Source organism: Patagioenas fasciata, chromosome 5 (assembly GCF_037038585.1).
Source record: "Patagioenas fasciata isolate bPatFas1 chromosome 5, bPatFas1.hap1, whole genome shotgun sequence".
NCBI classification, from domain to species: Eukaryota; Metazoa; Chordata; class Aves; order Columbiformes; family Columbidae; genus Patagioenas; species Patagioenas fasciata.
In genome coordinates, this window is record NC_092524.1 from 42,285,624 (window position 1) to 42,306,688 (window position 21,065).

The 21,065-nt window shown below is 36.4% G+C and overlaps 1 protein-coding gene and 1 long non-coding RNA gene across 4 annotated transcripts in view; one reads left to right on the forward strand and one right to left on the reverse strand.

Moving 5' to 3' along the window:
- The window catches only part of AKAP6 (A-kinase anchoring protein 6), a 286,646-nt gene that overhangs the window by 38,729 nt on the left and 226,852 nt on the right, over nt 1–21,065 (forward strand). For 2 of the 3 annotated variants that reach the window (XM_065838655.2, XM_065838656.2), the window contains exon 2: nt 14,092–14,449. In XM_065838655.2, the coding sequence (XP_065694727.1) occupies nt 14,126–14,449 (324 nt within the window). In that variant the 5' untranslated portion in view covers nt 14,092–14,125. Of the gene's footprint in view, nt 1–11,661; nt 11,774–14,091; nt 14,450–21,065 lie in introns of all 3 variants that reach the window. The other variant, XM_071809385.1, reaches the window with a different exon arrangement.
- The window catches only part of LOC139828108 (uncharacterized), a 29,340-nt gene continuing 24,762 nt past the window's right edge, over nt 16,488–21,065 (reverse strand). The window contains exon 3 of the long non-coding RNA XR_011739381.1: nt 16,488–18,414. This is a non-coding gene — a long non-coding RNA (uncharacterized lncRNA). The remainder of the gene's footprint in view (nt 18,415–21,065) is intronic.

Genomic DNA, 21,065 nt, shown 5'->3' on the forward strand with positions numbered 1-21,065 from the left:
CCCATTTATACTCTTCCTCTTTCATGTACTGTACACATACCTGGTAATAGGATGAAAAAGTCACTGAATTGGAAATACATGTAATTACATACACTGACTTGAAATTTAACCAAAGAGAAATGCTAGTTGGCATCAGTATTTCAGTTGTTTAGAATGTATTAAGATCCTACAGTTTCTGTAGGTGCTTTATCTAAAATTTAAATTGCATATCCCTTTGAATGGATGTCCTGTGTACTGTTTTATGTCATCTCTGTTTATTGATTCCTGTTATTGTTCTTTACAATTATAATAAGAAACTTAGGTGAGTCAAACAGATTTACCAAACATATACACCATAGAAGTGCAGAGAACAAGGAGTCTGCATGTTGTTTACTCACAAAATATGCTGGTGCAAACATTTTACTGCCTGCTGGTGGCAGCAGACAGGGCAAGATCCATCATTCTCAAGCTACTCTTGCAAAGTAAGTTATATCTTAAAATCCTATTTGGGCTTGTATGATTATTTCTGGCTCTGGAAAATTAAAATATAAATCCGTGGTTGTATTTCCCGTAGAATCCTCTGTGCTTGAGAGCACCAAGAAAAGTCTTGGAACATGATGCCATGTGAACCTTTTCTATCAGAAAAAACAAACAAACAAACAAAAAACCAAATGAACAACCAGAACTGTCAGACAGTGCAGACAACGAAGACAATGCTTTGTGGTTGTTTTGTTTGTTTGTTGTTGAGTCCAAGAAATATACAAACCTGTTTATTCCCAGGTACAAGTAGCTTTCCTAGCAAGAAGTTGCCATCCTTCTCTTTTGTGCCACTTCACAGGTGACTATATTGATCAAGTTGCAATCTACTGTGCAGGTGCTCTAGTTCTGTGATATCTGTTCTTCTAGTGCAAGCTGGTCAGGACCCATTGTGCAAGGCCAGCTTTGAGATAGTCTTTTTGGAGTATTTTAAGGTGATCTCTGCACCATTGTCATCTGTCTGGTCTCACTGAAAAATACTGTCTTTGGTCTATTATCATAGAACCAGTCACACAAGAGCCAAAATTATCAGGGAAGGCAGGAAAAAAGAAAAAAGGTATCCAGAGAAAGTAGGTCAGAGGTCAGAGTCCTTGTTCCTTATGGCAGAACTCCAAGCTTTAAATCTATACCCTTTCCTTGCCGAATCAGAATCCACCTCCCACACAGAGAGAATTGATGCTTCAAGCCATATCTTCCAGAATTCCTGTGCTGTCTCTTAACTACAGTTGCAACAACATCTAACCCACCTTAAATAGCCTTAGAATATAGGTAGGTGCCTCCTGTGATAACAAACTACCATAAACAGTGAAAACATCCTTGCAATTTTATAGATGATGCTGAATAGTATGGATTTTTCCCCACTCTGCTTGCCTGCAGGAAGTAAAGAGTTCTTCCTCATAGCAATTTGTAGTTCAGCTTTAAAACAAAATTTGTACCCATACTTATTTGCAATTTAGGGGATTGCAGAAGTATCTTACCACTTCATTGTGTGGGACTTAGAAAAAAAGTATGTCTTGAAAGATTAAGAAAGGAATATTTTTCTCCTGAAGAACAACTCCTGCCTATTCGTTTTTTGTTTGATGCTTTTATGTTTGTGGTTGTATTCTCTGAAGCCTGAATATTTTGACATGTGGATGTTGATTATGAGAGTACCATCAGGCAGAACACTGAATGTTTATATTTTACTAAACCTTCATTCTGATGTTATGCTCTTGCTGAATTTTTTCTGGCAGAATTGTGCCACAAATTCTTATTTGTGAATTTCTGTTACTGTTACCTGCAGATAAGCTAACAGATAACCCTCCTCATTTCACTGGGGGTAAAGTGCCTCCTTTCACCTTGGCAGACCTATAAGGTGCCACGGCTATATGTGCTCAAGGTAGGACAAGCTCTCACATTGGTATAGATGAATTTATGGGGTAATTGTGGCACAACGATACACTAATTCATGCTGATAAGCAGTGGTCTTAGGTGTTAACCTGCTAGAAGCTTTTTTTCCTCCTAGAACTGTCAGAATAATAATAAAAAAGCCCCTCTTATTTCTGCTTGCATCTTTTCCTCTTGTTTCACCCAAGTTAAACTGTATTTTAGATTGACTGTCCTTCCTATTACTCTCATCACTTGCTTTTTTAATATATTCACCAAGATCTTTTTGTCTTGTAGCCATATTTAAGCTCCTCATTTTCTTGGAGCTCCTGATGACCTTCTTTTATTTTTTTTTCCTCTGGCCTGTAGTCCTTGCATTTTTGCTTTATCCATGCTTTTCACAACACTGTCTGCTTTCTTTTATCTCCTGGTCAAATGTTCAGCACTTGGAATTTAAAAGCCACCTTCAAAAACATGCTTGGGATCCTTTATCCCTGATCTTTCCAAGATACATATGTTCTTCAAGGATTGAGTTTCTTTGGAAGAATCCAGTGCAAAAATCTGAAGTTTTCCTGTGAAACGTTTCAGTCACTTTTATAGCTTCTTCAAGACAGTATCTCTTCAGAAAAACAAAACCAAACAAAACCCCAAAATAAAAAAAAAACCCAAACCAAAACAGAAACAAACAACCTCCCCAACTTACTGGAAGTACTTTTTTCATTAATGGAGAGTACAAGAGTTTGGGTTTGCCCTTAACACCATGAATAGCTCAGGTATTGGCATGCACCTATATGAAGGGGATAAAGGGGCAGAGTGATTTTTTTTCTTCTGTTTTATTTTTGTTTTTGCTGTTGTTTTTCTAGTTTCATTCTTCCATTGTAAAAGATTGTCCCAGGGGAACAAAGGTGCTTCCTTTTTGGTTTTTCTTCTTCCAGGATTGTGCTTTAAACAGCGTGTGCTAGAACTATCATTTCTCTCCTGGAGCACATATGATATATAACACATGTACAGAGCTACCCAAAGCATCAGTGTTAATGCTGAACTGCTAATATTACAATTATTATGTTAATATCTTACAGCTAGTTAAAGTTTTGAAGCAATAATTCTGTGCCTTAAAGTTTCAGAACCAACAAAATTTGGTGTATCTGATCAAGTTTATGGTAAAAGAAAGCAGTGTTATGTAACTGAGTGTCTTAGAAGATGAAAAACTGTTGTGCCTGAATTTTCCATTTTCAGCTGTGATAGCCCTTGAAAACCTGCTTTCTTATTTCTTTCATTTTATTGACTTCTGTGAAGTTGGTCTTAGTTAAACAATAATCAAAGAGGGATCAGTATCAGACTTACTGTCCGTAACAGTGCTGGTAGATAGTCTTTGTACATATTACATAGTTGTGGACTCATAAAAGTGTATGAGATTGAAACTTGAGAGAATTTGATACTGAAAAAATGTCTTGGACACTACCAGCATTGTTGAAACTAATTTTTTAATTTTAAGTTCTGAAATTGACAATGTTTTTACGTTTGGCTAGAGTCCAGGTGCAAAATGAAGTTGGACACCTGCTTGAACACTGTTTAGAGACTGTTTTATCATATAGCTTTTCTCCCAGAATTTGTAAGGTATAATGAGATGAGAAAATAATTTTTTGGATTGTATTCAAAAGGGAGGGGTGATGGTGAAACTTGAAAGCTCTGATTACAGAAATAGTATTGTATGTGGAGAAAATGAAGTTGTCTCTGTCATTTAGTGTAATCCAGAAACAATAATTCTGCACCGGGGTTGGTGCTTTCTGATGCTTTGAGTCAATCATAACTGACCTTGTAAAATTGCACAATAGAAAGGAAGGGGTTAAAGCAACTGTACTCATTATCTTGGGTAACGGTGTCAATCAGCTCTTAGCACAGCATGACTGGATATCTATTTTTAGGTGACCAGTAAGTCAACATCAAGGGTCAGGATTTTATCCAAGCAGCGGTTAAGCGAGTTTGCAGAATAGTTGCTGAAGCCATGGGTCACACTTGTAGTATGAGAAGTCTCTTATTTTCGTATCTATTAAAAAATAATCCCCAAAAGGAAGAAAACTTTTTACAATACATGATTACCATGATAACTGAATGTCTGACACAACTGAATGTACACATTTGATAATGTATTATTGCTATTAGATAGTACCAGGAACCAAAAAAATAGAACAGAACCCTTCAGTATGACTCAGTACAAAAAAGACCAATTTGTGCTCCACAGAATTTAGTCTATTTCTATTAATCCCGAAATTGAGATTAAAAGCAATGGCATTCTTCTAGATAAGGTCTGAAAAATATTATCTTTAACAGCTAAATTATTTATTGTTAAAGTTTACGTGATAGTGAAATTTTGCAGGTCCGCTAGCCACAGTGTGTTGTCTCATATAATACAGAATACTGATTTCCAAAATGCATCAGGGTCTCTGGTCTCAGCACCTGCATAGTTCATTATTCCAAAAAGTGGCAGTTTCTTAAAAAAAAAATCTTTATTTATTACAATTATTAAAATTTAGTGTAACAAAGCTAGTTTCAGAAATCACAGTGTGTTTCATGGCTATTTTGATCTATTTTATCACTAGGATGAGGGCTGGGACAGCTTTAATGCCTGAAGTTGCATTGTTGAGTCTGATATATTAATATTGTGTCCTGAAGAATTCTTCAGGTAGATTCTTCCTTCTTTCTTCCTCCTTCTGTTCTTTTGTACTGAGAGACTGAACATCCAGTACTGCACTACCTATAACACATCTAATACTGTTTTAATTTAGGGAACAAGCCCCAAGATGATCCTGAATGATCACTAGAGAAAGGTAGAAGACTTGCATTGTAGTTAGAAGCTGGCTGCAACCGACATACTTTGTACAGTATATATGAGAGGAAAAGAAATGATAGTGTTTGAAAATGGGCTAAAATAACCTTGCCTAGTTCTTCTTGTCTGATCTGTTATGAGGTCACATTGCTTGATACAAGTAATTAATTTCTCAAAATCATCTTCCGTAATAAAAAGGACTGAACTTGTTTAGCCTCTGGATAATTTTTACTAAAATAATGTTAAGATTTCTCCTAACTGATTAGCATGTATTTGTTATGAAACTGGAGCACGAAATGACATCGAAATGTATTATTCTTATTTTCCTTAACTTTGAGATAAGACTTACAGTACTGGCTTTAAGGTAACTCCCAGGAAAAAGAGGAGGACTGGTTGGAAGTTTGCAGTGAAATTTGTTTGCATCAGAACACTTCTTTTCAGCAAATAACTGGCAGTTAAAATCAAAATGTTCTTTGTTCTTTTCTGTTTTGGAGGAGAAAAGGATTTTTTTGTTTGTTTTTTTTTTTTTTTTTTAGTGGTCAGGAAAAAAGCAAACTAAAATAACAGCTGAAATCTGGATCAAATGAAATTTTGAACAAAGGAAGAAAGCTGTTGCCTTCCCCTCCTCGCCCTGTCCCAAATCATGTTAAAAGCAATTTAATGGATCCAAGAATTCGAAGAGGTTATTTATGGGAAATTTTTGATGGGAAGATTTTTCTATCTCACATTTACAGTTGTGGATCAAGTCTCGTAGAATCATTCAGCTTTCAGTTAAAAACATCCTGATCCCAGTCACCAGGTAAATATACAATGAAAGAAGCAAACTTAAAGTAGGGTTCTGTGAGTGATTTGAAAATATATTTTCAGGTAGCTGGAATTAAAATAGTGTTTTTTAGTTATTAATAGATGTTGAGTTTTACCCAGAGTTTGAAATAAGGAAGTTCCCTTTAATGCACAATTGAAGTAAAATTTAGTGTTGCAGAATAAGTGGACTTCCATCTATTTCAGCAGCAGCAGCTCCTAGGCAGGTACCAATCTATTATAGCTGTGTTTAGAGGATTAAGAGTAAACTTGTTTGGAGCTGGGGAAGGTTGGTACTAATGTACTGCACCACTGGCTTGATGCAGGCCTTGTGCCCATCAGTGGACAAACACTTCAAGAAAGTGGCACACACAGATAAGAAATGAAACGAAATGCCATGTCTATAAATAGTTGGGTTTTTTTAGGGAGTGGAAATAATGTTTGGTATTTTGATGGTGATTAATTTTTCTAAAACCTTCTCAGTGACAGAAGAGCTTAAGATCATGTCCATACAAATGCATACAAACAATTGCGGATTCTTTCTGCTCTCCTTCCTGACTGGACATTGGTCAGACTTGAAAATGCAGTCAAGGACCTGTGGTGGTGTAGATGCAAGCAAATAAACAGATCCTCTATGAAAAAGCTCTGAATGTTCTCACCTGTGTCTCACTGCCTCTGCATAATTAAAGACCATTTAAAATCCAGCCAAGATTAATCTTTAATTTGTTGTCTTCCAATTTAAAAAATGATTCACATTATGTCTTTGAAAAAAAAAAAATTGAAACAAGGGGCCATCTTCTTGCTAGAATAATTATTTTGCATCCTTTACCATCTGAATTTTGTAGTTGGTGAAGGGAAAAATTATGTTATGATTGCAAATGCTTTGCTCACTACTGACCACTAGAATGACAAAAATAGCCTTATCCCAGGGAAATTCAAAAAGTCACCCAAAACCCAACAACTACCGCTCAAATGTATGTTGAAGAACCAGTATATGAAAGTTGCCACTGTATAAATCTTTTGTGTACTGCTGATGTTCTAGAGTGAAAATGAGGACAACAAAAGCCTCAGGTGGTGTAGGGCAGTTAGCTAATAAAGGATGCTGAAGTAATGATGCATTAATATGAAGCAGCTAATTTGTCTTTGTCCATCTTACTGCTAATCTCTTTGCACCACATCACCTCCCAGTCGCTGTTCCTTACTGCAGGGCAAACCTGCACCAAATCAGAAATGGCCAGAAAACACAACTATTCATCCCAATGTGTTTGATTCTTTGAATGCATTGCTCTGTCTGTATGAGTCTGGCACTACACAATTGTTTTCAATGTCTGTACATGTAGTGTAGAATTTTTTGCTGACATGTCTCATAACAGCTGTCTAATGGGATCATTTCCAGCTAGTGTCTCTGCCTTTTTTGTATGTGAGAGCATAAAATGATATGAGCTGAAGTGTATAAACTTTATGCACTGTTTCAGGCAAGTCTTCACTATATTTCACAGTGTTCACATTTTTACATAAGCATATCTATATCGAAATGGATTTAGATCGGGGACTTGGAGTTTGCTGAAGCAGCTGAAGGCACTGAATAAACAGAGGGCTTGAGAGAGGTGGATCCAGGCCAGTTTGTTGTTTGAAATTTTCAGTTATGCTTTCTTTAAAAGAAAGTTGTTTATAGGTTAAGGTCCTTTGTTGAGTTGTTCCTGAAAGGAAGACCTGAACAGTGTCCTGCTTGGATCTTCCAGCTCCTCCTTTGGAGGAGTGTATGCAAAAACCATGGCAAGTAGAACGGCTGAGACAGCCTCTTAGGTATATAAAGTTACTGGGCAAATGACTGAGACCCTGGGAAGATTTGTCGTCTACCACTTTAAAGACCTTTGGGCGAAAAGAACACAGGAAATGTAATGACTGCTTCCACTGACAAGGTTTGGGGTTCTTTTGAAGAACGAAGAGACCTAGATTGTGAAAACCAGCAACATTGAAAGTTTCTGGATAGCATGGTCATAAGTGGTATTTTATGACCTCCATTCTATCCTACTACATCACCTTTTTTCAAGGCTGAAAGTCTCAGCCTGTTCAGTTTTCATTTGAACAGAGGCAATGACATACTCCTGTTCGTCCTTCAGATTGCCTTTTTTCAACCCTTTTCCAGCTTTACTGTGTTCCCTTTATGATGAGAGGAACAGAATTGCACATAAAATGCCAGACATGTACAAGGGAAGTATATAGTGATGTAGTGATTTTTTTTTTCCTGCTTTATTTTCTGTTCCTTTGCTAAATGTTCCTAAAGTTTTATTTTCTTTTTGACTGCTATTGACTGTTAAGCTGATGGTTTTTATTGAACTTTGGTAGTTTTCCTTCCAAGACATTGCTTTTGAGTAGCAACGTTCATCTTGAGCCCATTCTACACATGCAACTAGGACTGTTTGGTGTTGCGTTTGTTTTGTTTGGGTTTTTTATTTGTTTGTTTGTTTTTGTTGTTGTTGTTTTTTGTTTGTTTGTTTTACTTTTTTTTTTCCTGTTTCATATACATAACTTCATTTTTGCCTATAATGAGTTTAATCTGGTTTGGTTTAAATTTGTCTCAGGTATTTCAGTACCTTCTGCAGATGTTTTCACTTGATGGTTCACACATTTTTCAGGTTATTTATCCGTTTATTGAGAAGAACAGTACCTAGCAGAGGTTTTTGTGAAACTCTCCTTGTGATCTCTGTCTCTATTTGTTCATCATTCCACTGTCAATTTATTGCTACTGTTTCCAGCATTTTACTCTTTTTTTTTTTTTTTTTTTCCTGTCCATTCAAGGACCTTCCTCCTTATCCCGTGGCTATTTAGATTCCTATTCCTTTAGCTTTCAGAATTGGGTCTTGTCAAAAGCATTTTGTGATCTGTTTGGAAAACTCCAATAGGATGTGAAGGCTCTTCCTCTAAAAAATGGTACTTTTTCAGGTGTTGCTTCATTCTGCTACAGTTTCTACTAATTTTCCTGGTATAAACATCAGGTGAAAGGTCCCCCAGAACCTTTCTTTAAAAACTGGTATTCTAAGAGCCAAAGTTTCAAGTGAAAGGTCATACGCACTAAAATCAGCAATTTGGCTATTTCACCTCTGGCTTCTCTCAGATTACCTGGGTATATAATGCTTAGACCTTGCGGTCTGTTTGTTTCATTGGGTCTCTTATTTACACCATCGATTTCAGGTAGATCTTTTGATAAATTCTCCAGTAGAATTTCCACTTGCCCTGATTTGCTACAATAATTTCTAATTTCTAGCTAAACAGTTGCCTTGTAAGTCCTATGTTTTCCTTCACCTTTTATTAGAATGAGAAACAAAAGATGCAAGAGACCACATTGGGTTGTTGCAGTGCTTTAAATCTTGATTTATAGATGTAATCAGGAAATCAGACATCCATGGTGGGATTTCAGCAGTTAATCATTGGTGGTCTGGCTTTGCTGCCATTAAAGCCTTGGGGGTAGGCATTTTAATGGGCTTTAAGTGATGTTAAAAATTGTAATAATAATTCACATTAACATTCAGGCTTAATATTAGTATTACTTTACAAAGCTCTTTGCTCTTGCAGGAGTTCAGGGATCCTTATACTCCCTGTCAGATATAACTTATAAGAATCTACACACATCAACTAGGAGGGCCAGCAGGGCAAAATGATTTTTTTCCCCCTTTCTGTCCATTCTGTTCAGATTTTTAGGTGTAATTGTAGGATAATTGTAAAGGATGTATTTTTGAAATGTGTTCACACAGAATAATGTGAAGAGAAAAACCTAAACTGTTAGAATTCAGTTCTTTGGAACCTTTGTGAAATTGCAATATTTCTTAAATCATGTGGGAAATCAGCAATGGAATTGGTGTAGCATGGATAGTCTTAATGTGATGTTAAATTCAAGTTACTCTATATGTAGTTACTGACATGATGTATTTCATTTTTGGGTTTACTGGCACAGTGTATCTTTGCAGTAGATAGAGTAGATGGTATTTTCAGAGAAAGACGTAGTGAGCCTCAGTGAGACTATTGAAATGGAAAAGAAATGGAAATGGAAATATAACTTGGCTGTGTAAGATACTGATTTTGACTGTGTCTAAGAAAACTCAACATCAATACATAAATGAGCTCATTATATCTGTAGTTAAAACTTACATCATTAGATTTCAAAGTCAGCAAGCAGACAGTTATGTAATGATAGACTTTCTCTGGGTTTTTGGGGCCCTTTTAGAGAATGAAACAATTTTTTTCATTGACAGGTGGCTATATAGGGCTTATGGCTGATTTTAACAATATGTGACAGTAAGAAAAATTAGAGCTCATTAACATTCACTCGACCCAGTGTCTGCACCACTGATCAATGCTTGGAATACTGTATGGGCTTAAAACGCTTAATGAATCTTTGTTTGACAGTAGCAGACTGTTGCTGGAGGAAAACGTGGATGATCTGATAGCTGGCAGCATGAATATGGCCTGCACTTTATAAATGAGGAAAATGTGAATAACTGGGGAGTAGAATGAGTGAGAGATGTTTGTCCAGGCTTGTGGTGATTGATGAACTGTATTGTGGTTGACACACACATTCTACATTTTGCATAAAAGTGTTAGCATCTGATTGAGCGGAAAACCAGGGGAAAGCGAGATTGCCTATGTGATTAGTGGAAGGTAATCAGCCATCTGTTAGGCATAATGCACTTATTAAAGATGGAGATAGAAAGCATATGTGTGCATGTGCTTACACAGGATCTCTCACCTTTTATACAAGTATCCATGAAAATATAGAACTGTATATAAAGAACTAAGACAAGGCAAAAAAATTACTCTCAATCTATTTTTTTCTCTGACCAGAAAGATTACAAGCCTTGTTCCACTGTCGTGTAGTTCATAAATGTGGCCTTTCAGCACAATGAACCAGTAGCTTCAGAAATGACAGAAATAAGCAATCTGAGGGGGTGTTCTGTTTTTTGTTGTTGTTGTTGTGGGGTTTAATTGTTTTGTTTTTTCATAATGGCATCGTCATAACTCACTGTGATTCTCATGAGAAAAATACGGCTATGCCTTGAAAATATTGAGAGATGAAGTTTTTTTTATCCTGTTCCAGTGCCTCGCCTCTCTTACAGTAAAGAATTCCTTCTTAACATCTAATCTAGATCCGCCCTCTTTCAGATTAAAACCATTACCCCTTGTCCTATCACTATACTCCCTGATAAAGATTCCCTCTCCAGCTTTCCTGTAGGCCCCCTTTAGGTACTGATAGGCTGCTATAAGGTCTCCCTGAAGCCTTTTCTTCTCCAGGCTAAAGAACACAAACTAGTTCAGCTTGCCCTTATAGGGAGGTGCTCCATGGCCCTCTGATTACCATTGTGGCCCTGCTCCGGATGAGCTCAAGCAGGTCCGTGTCTTGAACCCAATATGCAAGTCTTCCCTTGCACATGGTCAAGTAATCCACAAAGCAAAATCTCCTTCTGATCAAAAGTATTTTGACAAGTCCTATTAACTCCTGAAATGCCTGAAGTAGATATGTCTGTGAGGTTTGCTGTTGTTGCTGCTGGGCCTTGTTGTTTGCTGTTTAATGTTTCAACATTAGAACGTCATACAAACACCTCTGTGGTGGGGATTTTCCCGTTTTCCTTTCGCACCCAGTGCAGGAGGGCGACTGAAGCTGCTCTGTCGGCACCTTGCCAGCGCGTTTCATGGGTCAGAGCAGGCGTGACAGGGGAATTATGTTGCTTCACCACAGTTGCGAAGGAGCTGGGGGAGGGATGGTGGGGTGGAGCTTGCTGGTTCTCCAGTGATTTCAGGAGCACTCCGGTGAACACGCCGCTTCAGTGCAGCTTGCTCAGGGAGCCCAGGAGAACCTTTCAGTTTTCCTTTCTCGCAGCATAGTTGGATGATGATAACTGTTTATTCTGCCAAGAAACAGTTTAATGAATCTGTGTCCTAGTGTTCAGATTCAGTAATTTCTAGCTGCAACAGTTTATCCTTTCAAGTATTTGTGGTTTTTTTAAAGCTTTCCCAGACCTCGCTAATTAGTATTCACAGTGTGTTTTAATACCTTTACAGATTTTTTTTTTTCATTAAGAATGTGAAAAGGATGATCTATTTTAAAGTTTCTCTGCATATTCTTACTTGAAGTATTGTAATTTGTGATTTGGCAGAAAGAAAAGGCTTCAAAGGACTTGACTTTAGGAGCAACTAGGATTAAGGAGGCATTAGCCGTAATGCTGGAGAACCAGCATATAGAGTCAAGCACATCGTAACAAAAAACAGGTCAGCAGGTTCCTAATGGATGCTAATTGCAAATTCAGTGTATCAAAGCTACATCTACGCTCTGCATGCAGTGTGGGCTAGCTTTTGTTTGCTTCTGCAGGAGCATGTTTTAATTTCTGTCTGCTAATTGCTTTAATGTCCTTACTAGAGCTGAGTCATGTTGAAAAACTTGTACAGACTGCCAGTTTGTGGTGTTTTGTGTGTGTGTGGTTTTTTTTTCTTTTAATCATTTAGTGATACAGGACCAATTATCTTGCTGGTAGGCATGTTTATTTATTAATGATAAACATGCAGAAATAAGGGCCACATGTGCTTTACTGAAATTTCATTTTCAAGAGGAAAAAATGTAAAGAATTGGCTTAAATGAGTAAGATGGTTTTGGCTGTTAGAACAGTTCATATGCTTTAAAACTGTGGCTATGAGCAGCAGTGTCTAAGAGAAAAAATGTTTTTGAAGTCAGTGTTTTGTCTAGTGCTGTGTTTTGTGTATGTATGGCAAGAGTCAAAGTTGAAAAACAAGTAGTGAAAATACGTGGATTTGAAAAACACTCAGCATCCTGAAATGTTAATTTCATAATGTCTTGCTGCAGAGCTTTTTAGTCGACACTTTTTAATTCCAAAGTGTTCAAAAACTGAACTAAAAGAGTTGGAAAATGTACAGCAGTCACAGAGAATGACTGAAATCTTCTTTCATTCCCTTTCCTTGAATGCACTGATAAAAAAATTTTCTCCTGAAGTGCCAAATTAATATTTACTAGCTTAATGCCAGTTCTAAACATTGTTTTTTGAGGATGATAGATATACAAAACGTAATTTACTAAGTCGTGGCAGGGTGGGAAATAAGATGAAATTAACATTAAATGGATTTTTTTTGTCCTTACTGGCTATGAGACTGATGTTTGGATACTTTGTGAATACTTTGCTTGTGCTCTCACTGCCTGGAGGAGTAGTCTGTGAATGCTGAGAGTCTGATGGAAATATTTAGGAATATAACTCAGTAGTCAAAATGTAGCTTATGTAATAGTGAAAGGCACTGGTTTATTTTCTGGAGTCTCATAGCAATAGTGCTAAATGCTAAAATTCAGCCTTTATAGAAAAGAAAGTCAAAATGTAAAAATGTGGAATCTTGCCCAAATTCATATCTACATAACTGAGTTATTTTGCAGTCTAAACACTATGGAATAGGAATGCAAGCAGAAGTTGTTAAAATGTAAAATGCACTGGTTCTAGCAAAATAAAAAGAGCTTTAAAATGACTCAGTTTTCCTAATTCTCTTAACGTAGACTTACTGAATGTCACTTATGGTTGCAAAATATTGAAGAAGAAAGTAAGTTCTGGTGTAAGTTTTAGTTTTATGTCAAAACCAGGCATGTGTCAACTTTAAGTCTGTCCAAAATTAGGTAAAAAAATACATCTCCTGCTGAATGAAAGTTTTCATAATGATTGTAGATACTTAGCTCCAAACCAGGTGCTTGCTGTTAAAAAGAGGTTTTCTTTTCTGGGTTTAAGCAGCCTTATGTATTGCAAACAGAGTGTACAGAGAAAGAGGTCCAGAGGAAAATGGTTTACTTACTTTTTCCAGTGAACCTTGTAAGGTTATATTGATGACACAGCTTTTGGGCTTTCATAAAGTCACTCTTATAAAGTGATGTTTTAATTTTAGGTACATATTTTGACATTTAGAGTTCTTATCTATAAGTTTTGATAGAGTTGTTGCTTATTGCAACAGTTCTTAATCTGACAAAACTACAAGAATTTAAACTCCCAGACGAAAATCTGCCTACTATAGATCAACCAAGTGTCCTCAATTGTTGCTTTGAATACGCCTTCAAAATTTTTGTTGTATGTGATCAACACTCAAGTGGACAATAGTGAAATTTTAATAAAGCTTGAGATATTTTGTGTTTAGTCATAAATTTCAGGCCAAGGAGTATCTTCTAATACATGCTTGTTTACAAATGCCAGCCCTACGTAAACTTGCAGGGATCAGTAAAGTTCTGCTACCTTTAGTCAACACTCAGTTTATTTATGTTGCAGTTATAGAAAACCAGAACATATTTTTCAATAATGAAAACTGTCACTTCAAGGTTATTGTCTACAATGAGAGAAATGCAATATTTATAATTTTCTCAAATAACTTGGTTGTTCAAATCAAGAAAGTTAAATTGAAAAATCTATTTGTTCTTGATTTGCAGGGTGAAGAATTTATTTAGAAGTATGATACCTCTCAGACATTGCCATTTACTCCTTGTCTTGTGAACATTTTTGTTGCAAAATTTGGCCTCATTACAGCAGTCTCTCTTCTTTTTATCTTTGCAGCTATTTTGGAAAGATTTATGGTTTAGATGTTCCCATGCTAGCCATGGATGTAGCATTTTCTCCCATGAGGACACAAGAACTGGATCCCATGCCATCTGATGCATCTCCCATGCTCATAAACATGACTCCTACAGTGGAACAAGAAGGGGAAGAGGATGTCATGAAGGAGCTTGATTCTGGCCAGCAGTATGAAAAGCCTCCTCCTTTGCATACTGGGGCTGACTGGAAGATTGTTCTCCACTTGCCAGAAATTGAGACCTGGCTTCGGATGACGTCTGAAAGAGTCAGGGATCTGACCTACTCTGTCCAGCAGGACTCGGATAGCAAGCATGTAGATGTGCATCTAGTACAGCTGAAGGTAGGATGGATTTTATGTTGCAGATTTTTCAGCGAAGGAGGTTCACTTGACTCTCCTAGTGGTAAAGTAAATAAAAGGGCTTTTCATAACTGCTGCAGCATGTCTGACAGCCCGTTTTAAAAAGTGAATAAATCATTTTAAGGGAGATAATAGAAACTGTACCATTCTCAGATTTTTTTCAACATTATTTACTCATTGCTTAATACAACAGTCCAATATAACACTAACAGTAACCTGAGTGGGCGTCTCAGAAGTGCCAAGAAATATTCCCATTGGTTTTAATGGGCTTCAGTACCTAAAACTCACAAATTCGTGTCCCAATAAGCATGGCTGCTCATTTAAAAACTGAGCAAGTTTCAGAGGCAGTAGGATAGAGAGCTGGTCTGGCGTCTGCCTTTCAGTCATGTAAAGGTTATGTTGAAGATTAAACTCAGGTGAGACTAAATGTGTAGAATTTTTTTTCAGATCTGGGTTTTGGTAAGAAATATGAAGTATTAAGATTTGGACAGTCACAGCCAATAAATTAAACATTTTTTCCCCCAGCAAGAAAATGCATTAGGAAGCCTGGACTTTGTTCCCCAAAAATCTGTTTTGTGTAAACTAGAAGGGTAACAATCTCCCTTCCGCCAGCCCATCAACTGAACACAAGTATCTTTAAACAATTATCTCTGTCTTGGTCCCATTTTTAAGTTTCAGTGTTGAATCTTTAAAGATACTGAGGAAATCCAAAGTGAAATTCAAATAAATAGTGTCTGGACATGTATGTGTATGTTGGTTTGCATGACTTGGTTTGCTGGAGCAGTTAAAGCAGCTTTTGAAGGCAGCAAACTGTCTCCAAAAATAGCAGGCAAACATTATCTCTTCAGACTGAGCTGTCTTCAGAGCTGAATTCTGAGGGCTGGGTATGTGAACGTAGTCTTCCTTCACACTCACCATGATGGTATTTTATTTGTGCTTATTTTAGGACTGGAGCTGTAAGCTGTCTTAAAATACAACTCTATATACCAGCACTAACCATAGAGCAATTGTACTGTTATCAGTCCTAACCAAGTAGAAAGCTGATCTTGAGGTTTTTATGGTCCTGCCATTTCTCTGAAAGATTTGGGGCAGACATCGCCAGCTTTTGATGAGATAACAGCCCATGTTCACAACATGCAGTAGGTTTGTAACAAATATGCCTGACAGGTATGTCTTCAGGCAGACAACATATCTTGCTGGACTAGGTGCCAGTTCTGATCTGGAATTGCTTGTGGCTGTATCAGCGCAGTGCTGAGCTGAAACTGAAGAGCTGTGGAGCTTGTGGGTGGTGTTTGCAAACAGCTTTGGGCTGGCTCAGAACACAAGCACAACTGATTTGTGCCTGCTTACAGGATGACAATATTCTGTACCTACAACTCGCTCTCACACATCCACTAAAATTTTTGTTTCCAAATGGAGATCAGTGTATGAATAGCATTCCTCACAGTTTTCTCTTTTTTTTAGAGTTTATTGATAAAGCAGCAAGCATCAATGGTTCATAAAATAATTTCCTAATGTTTTTTTCCATGGAAGGAATCACTGTAGCACCTGGAGATTGTTTGGGACTAGGAAGAATACAAATGAATACAGATGTAAAAAAGGACAAAAGAATAACATGGAGAAATCTCAGTTTATCTGTAATTATCTGGCCCATCAGCCTGAGTAGGCCTGTCATTGAGGCTGTCAAATATTCAGTGTACAGACCGTAGACTCACAGGGAAGTGCTCTTTTTCTGTATGTTTATACACATGTGTATCTATCTGCATGCACAATAATGCCTCGTATTTGAAGATACTATTAAAATATTTGATATATTTTCAATTTTTTCACAAAGAAACATAAAAAGAAAAAAGTTTCAAAAAAATCTGTAATAGTAGTAAAAAATGCAGCAAAGTCTTCACAAACACATTAGGCATACAGAACTTCTGTAACCTGCTTACCTTTAAACCTGTAAACAGACAAAAGAGAAATAAGAATGTAAAAGCAAGTGTTGTGGAAATGCTTTTATTCAGACTGTAGATATATTTTAAATTGTTCATCCTTGTATCCTCTTGCATTATATAACTTAATGGTAATCAGCTAAGCAAACAAAACAAAACCAAAACCACCAAAACCTAACAAACCCCAAACCCACAACCTCACACATATCCTCCATTTTTATTTGTTCTATGCTCTGATAATTCTCCATGAGGGGCTGCTTCTAGATGATTCGGGTCCTTCTGGAGTTGTGCTCAGACCTGACACAGGGGTCAATGTGAAGCTTCACCATTGTCAGAAGACGGCAACAAGTGTTTCATGTGTCTTTCAAACAATACATACTAGTTTAGTATTTCCTTTTTTTTTTTTTTCCCCACAACAGCAGGAGTTGGTTGATTCATGTTCAGCTTGTGATTCATTGTAATTCCCAAACACCATTGCTATGCTATGTGTTTTTTACCTCTCTTATCCATTTTATCTGTGAAATTTTGCATGTAGGATTTTGCCTTTGTTCATTATTGAACTTTTTTTAAAAATCCCACATTTCTCAAGCGTGTCCATGACTTTTTCATGATCTGAAACTTCTGATATGTTTGAAGTACAGCCCTCAAGCACATGTATTGTCATCATCTGCAAATTTAAGAAACCTATTCTATGCTCCTTTTTCCAAATCATAAAGACAAAAATGAATGATACAGACTCAGACTAATGGTCTATAACAATAGTTTCTGAATGTAATTTTTAAACTGCAAAGGTAGAAGTAAGTCAACAATTTTTCATTTTCTTGTAGTTTGTTTTCTGCAGCCAGTAGAGGTCCAGTTCCATTTTCAGGCAGCTTTCTATTCATTTTGGGTGCCTAAAGTTGATTTCAGTTGACTCGTGGTGGATGATCCAGGCCATAGCAGACTTCTTGTGTTATTCCTTGGAAAAATTGCTCAGGAAACAGATCATCTCTTGTTCTGTATTTCTGTTACAGATCTTTCTATGCTTCTGCTCTTTCTCTAATCAAGTGTTATTTCTTTTTTGTGGCTTGTCCCCTGGGGATTTTGGTGTTTGCTGGCAGTCTCTTTCTGTGCTATGTGACTCAGGGCTTTACTAGTCACCACTGATCCTTTGAAAATACTTGTTTCTCTCACTTTTGCAATGCCCTTTCTCAGAACTAGCCGTGCAGCATGAGTGGAAGGCTTGTCTTATGTTGTCCCTTGGGAAATTTCCTGGAAAACTCAGCTTCACATGAGCGCTTCAGTAAACTAGATGCATGAATCATAACTCTCTGGAGTCCAGAATGCCTAATATTAGTTATTTATCTGGTCATCACTCTTAACTCAAGCTGTGCTAAGATACATTTATGTCTCTCTAACACATTCTGTGTAGCTGTTACCAATTGCAAATATTGTGAAAGAGATGGAAAAAATAATATATTTTTATTGCAGGCAAATGTAAAAATGTTCTCTCTGTCCTTGCATTTTGTTAACCTGCTGAGATGCTTTCATGATCCATTTAGCTTTTTTATTCTGAATAAAACATGCTTGCTTTTACAGCAGATTCTTTCTTGGAATCCTCCTGAAATCCAGCTTAGACTCAACTCCCATTCTTCTGCTTTACTTTATATCCTTCAACCCTCTCAGGAAAGGGTCTACTGTTTTAACTCATTGATGACTGCTTTCTTTTTGAAAAAACCATGTCATTTTGGATGATGTAGTATAATCTTCTGTATTTGTGATGTCTGTTAACTTCTGACTTTTTGGAGAGTAAAGCACTCCACTACCACTTTGTGGCTTAAATGTCTGGACAATTTATATTGACTTAGAAACAAACATATTTTATACTGTGATAGTATCTTTGGATCTTTGCAGACCACTGAGCTTTTCTCTCTTTCCAAGTAGAGAGACTTCAGCCATCTTTTGCCAGGATACCTGGATCAGTCTCAGACATCTCTTGACTGGATCTTTCATCTTTCCTCCTAACTCCTACAAAAAAATTTTCATGAATTTTGGATAGAGATTAAATATCATCCTTTAGTTATCTATGTTTCCAGTCTTTCTGGTGGGGAGAGGGGGCAAATAATTTTTAGTTGCTTTTTTCCTTGCACTTAAATTCTGGATAAGAGAAGAGTGTAAAGAATTATCCAAGTAAGTTATTAAAGGGTATTAGTTTCCAATATAGCTGCAGTTAGATATAGGTTATTGCTTTTTTTTCATTCAATTACAAGCATTTTGCAAAAATGTAAAATCAGGGTACTGTAGAGGTCTTTCATTCTCATCCACCTTTGGAATTCAGTAGCTTTTATTGAATAAATACTGAATGATGAAGGCTGGACCAAATGACTTTTCTGAGTATTTTTCAACCTTTTTTAATTTTATCAGTTCCTTTCAAGAGCAAAAAGAATTTTTTTTTTTTTTCAGGTGTTAAAATTAGTCACTCAAAACATGGCTGAATCTGGAAGATAACTTCAGCAAGTTCAATTTCTTGCAATTTGGAACTCAGAACTGTTTTTATCATAACATGTAAAAGGGCTTATTTAATGCCAGCAGCACTGCTGAAGTACCTAATCTATGACATCTTTCTGTAGCATTATAAACAAGGCTATTCTTTCTTCTTCCCTTTGGTTTGATGACTCTCAATGGCTCTGTTCTGCAGCTTGTGTCAGTATACCTTGCTTCTGCAGTTGAGCTTTTCAGCTACGCTATCTAAACCACCTTTAACTAGGTACACAGGTGAATTTTTCCTAGAGTACGAATCTTTAGACTTTACAGACGACTGTGTGTTATAAGAGAACTTGGAGAATCATTAAGCCTCATCATGTTACCATAATTGAGATTTTACAAATGGTCACAGAAAATGTTAGTGACAACCTTTACGGAAGGATGTACAGATGAAGCTTCTATCGGAAATATTGCTTAGACTGCTTTATTGTGACAGAAGTTAGCCACAAGAGAACACTCTTATACTCAGCAGGTGAAAATAAAACTTTAATTTGAGAAGATGACTGCGACTTTGTTCAGCTGTTTTGCTTGCAGGCAAGATATAATCCCGATACTTCAAGTGAAGGGTTGCTGTCCAAATTTAAGGGGGCTGTTATTCAAAAGAGGTAAAATGAAATAATGACTTAAATTCACAGAGAGATTTCTGAGAATTATTCTTGGAGAGGTTTAACAGGTAAGCTTCATGAAACAAATTTCTCTGACAAATAGTTTTATACCTTCCGTGTGTGGGTGTATGAATGTTTATAAAAGTAGATATCTCATTATAAACTATGGCATATAGCTCAGTGGAAACAACTTTAAAGACACACTATTAAGTTTAGGTCTGAGGATCAACAAGTTGCTGCACCTAAATTTGTGGAAGTATTGTTATTTGCAGAGAGTCTCAGGTCTAGCAAATAGGTTGAGAGCCAGTAATATGATAATTATTTGATTTTGGCACTATTAACAATTTTATACTTAAGTTTCATATGAAATAAAATTAGTTTAAGAATCACTGAAATGCAATTCAGATAACAAAAATGAACATTTAAATGTTATCTGTGTGATGCAAAACGTCTAGTATGAAATGTGATTTGTGAGTTTTTGAGAACTGTTCTAAATTGGCTATAGCTAAAGGATAGAATGTACAGAGTAAAAACTCCTAAAATGAAAATGAATTATAAATGCAGGGAAAATGTAACTTATTTCATACTGAACTCATTAACATGTCCTAAAGGTGTAGGACTGTGTATCTCAAAGGGAGTCTCTTAAACTAATAACACTTGATAAATTTCAGTCTCCTTAATGCTGTTAAAGCTGTAAACAAATTCTCTGAGAAAATTAATCTAAGAAGCTGAAAGTCTGAAGGAGCTTGAATGTTTCAGATAAATGGTGAGGAGGAGGAGAAATATTCTCTGTGCTATCAACAAACATAAGTAAACCCAAATTTGCTGAAGAATTTCTTAAAGAGTATTTTCTTGAAATAGTTGAGGTTTTAGTGTCTACTACAGATTTGAAACAATTCAACAATTATTCAGAATCTTCAAATTCTTTACCAACTTCAAATATTGTGTACAGCAAAAAATAGAGAAAAAAATGTTATTTGCATCTGTTTAGCAGACACATAGTTCTGAGTATCAGGATTCCTTTACTGCAAATTTAATTTGGTAAGAAAACTTTAGCTCTTAGTTCTCTACATAACATATGGGATATTTCTGCATTAAATTAATTATTTCAAGGAAAATATATATATAATCACTTTGCCTCTTTTCTTTTTTTTTTTTTCTCTTTCCCCCAATCCAACTCAAAATATCATCTGATGACAGGTCATATATTTGTTAAGCACTAAAACACCAAACAGTAACCTGACTATAAACATATCAGGTATTACACTGTTTTTTCTGCACAGAAATTCCAAAGGTTTGACAGTCTTTGTAGATTACAATCTAAGTAACTGCAGATGTGACTTTTTTTTTTTTTTCTCTCCAGCTGGTTTAATACAAATAAAACATAGGCAAAAATATGCTACCTGACTGGCTGCAAATCAAAACCAACTTTGCATATGGAAGAATGGTGAAAGACTAGATAATGAATACATTTATCTATATGGAACATTGCCAGTGGAATATATTTATATCAACACATAAAATATGTTT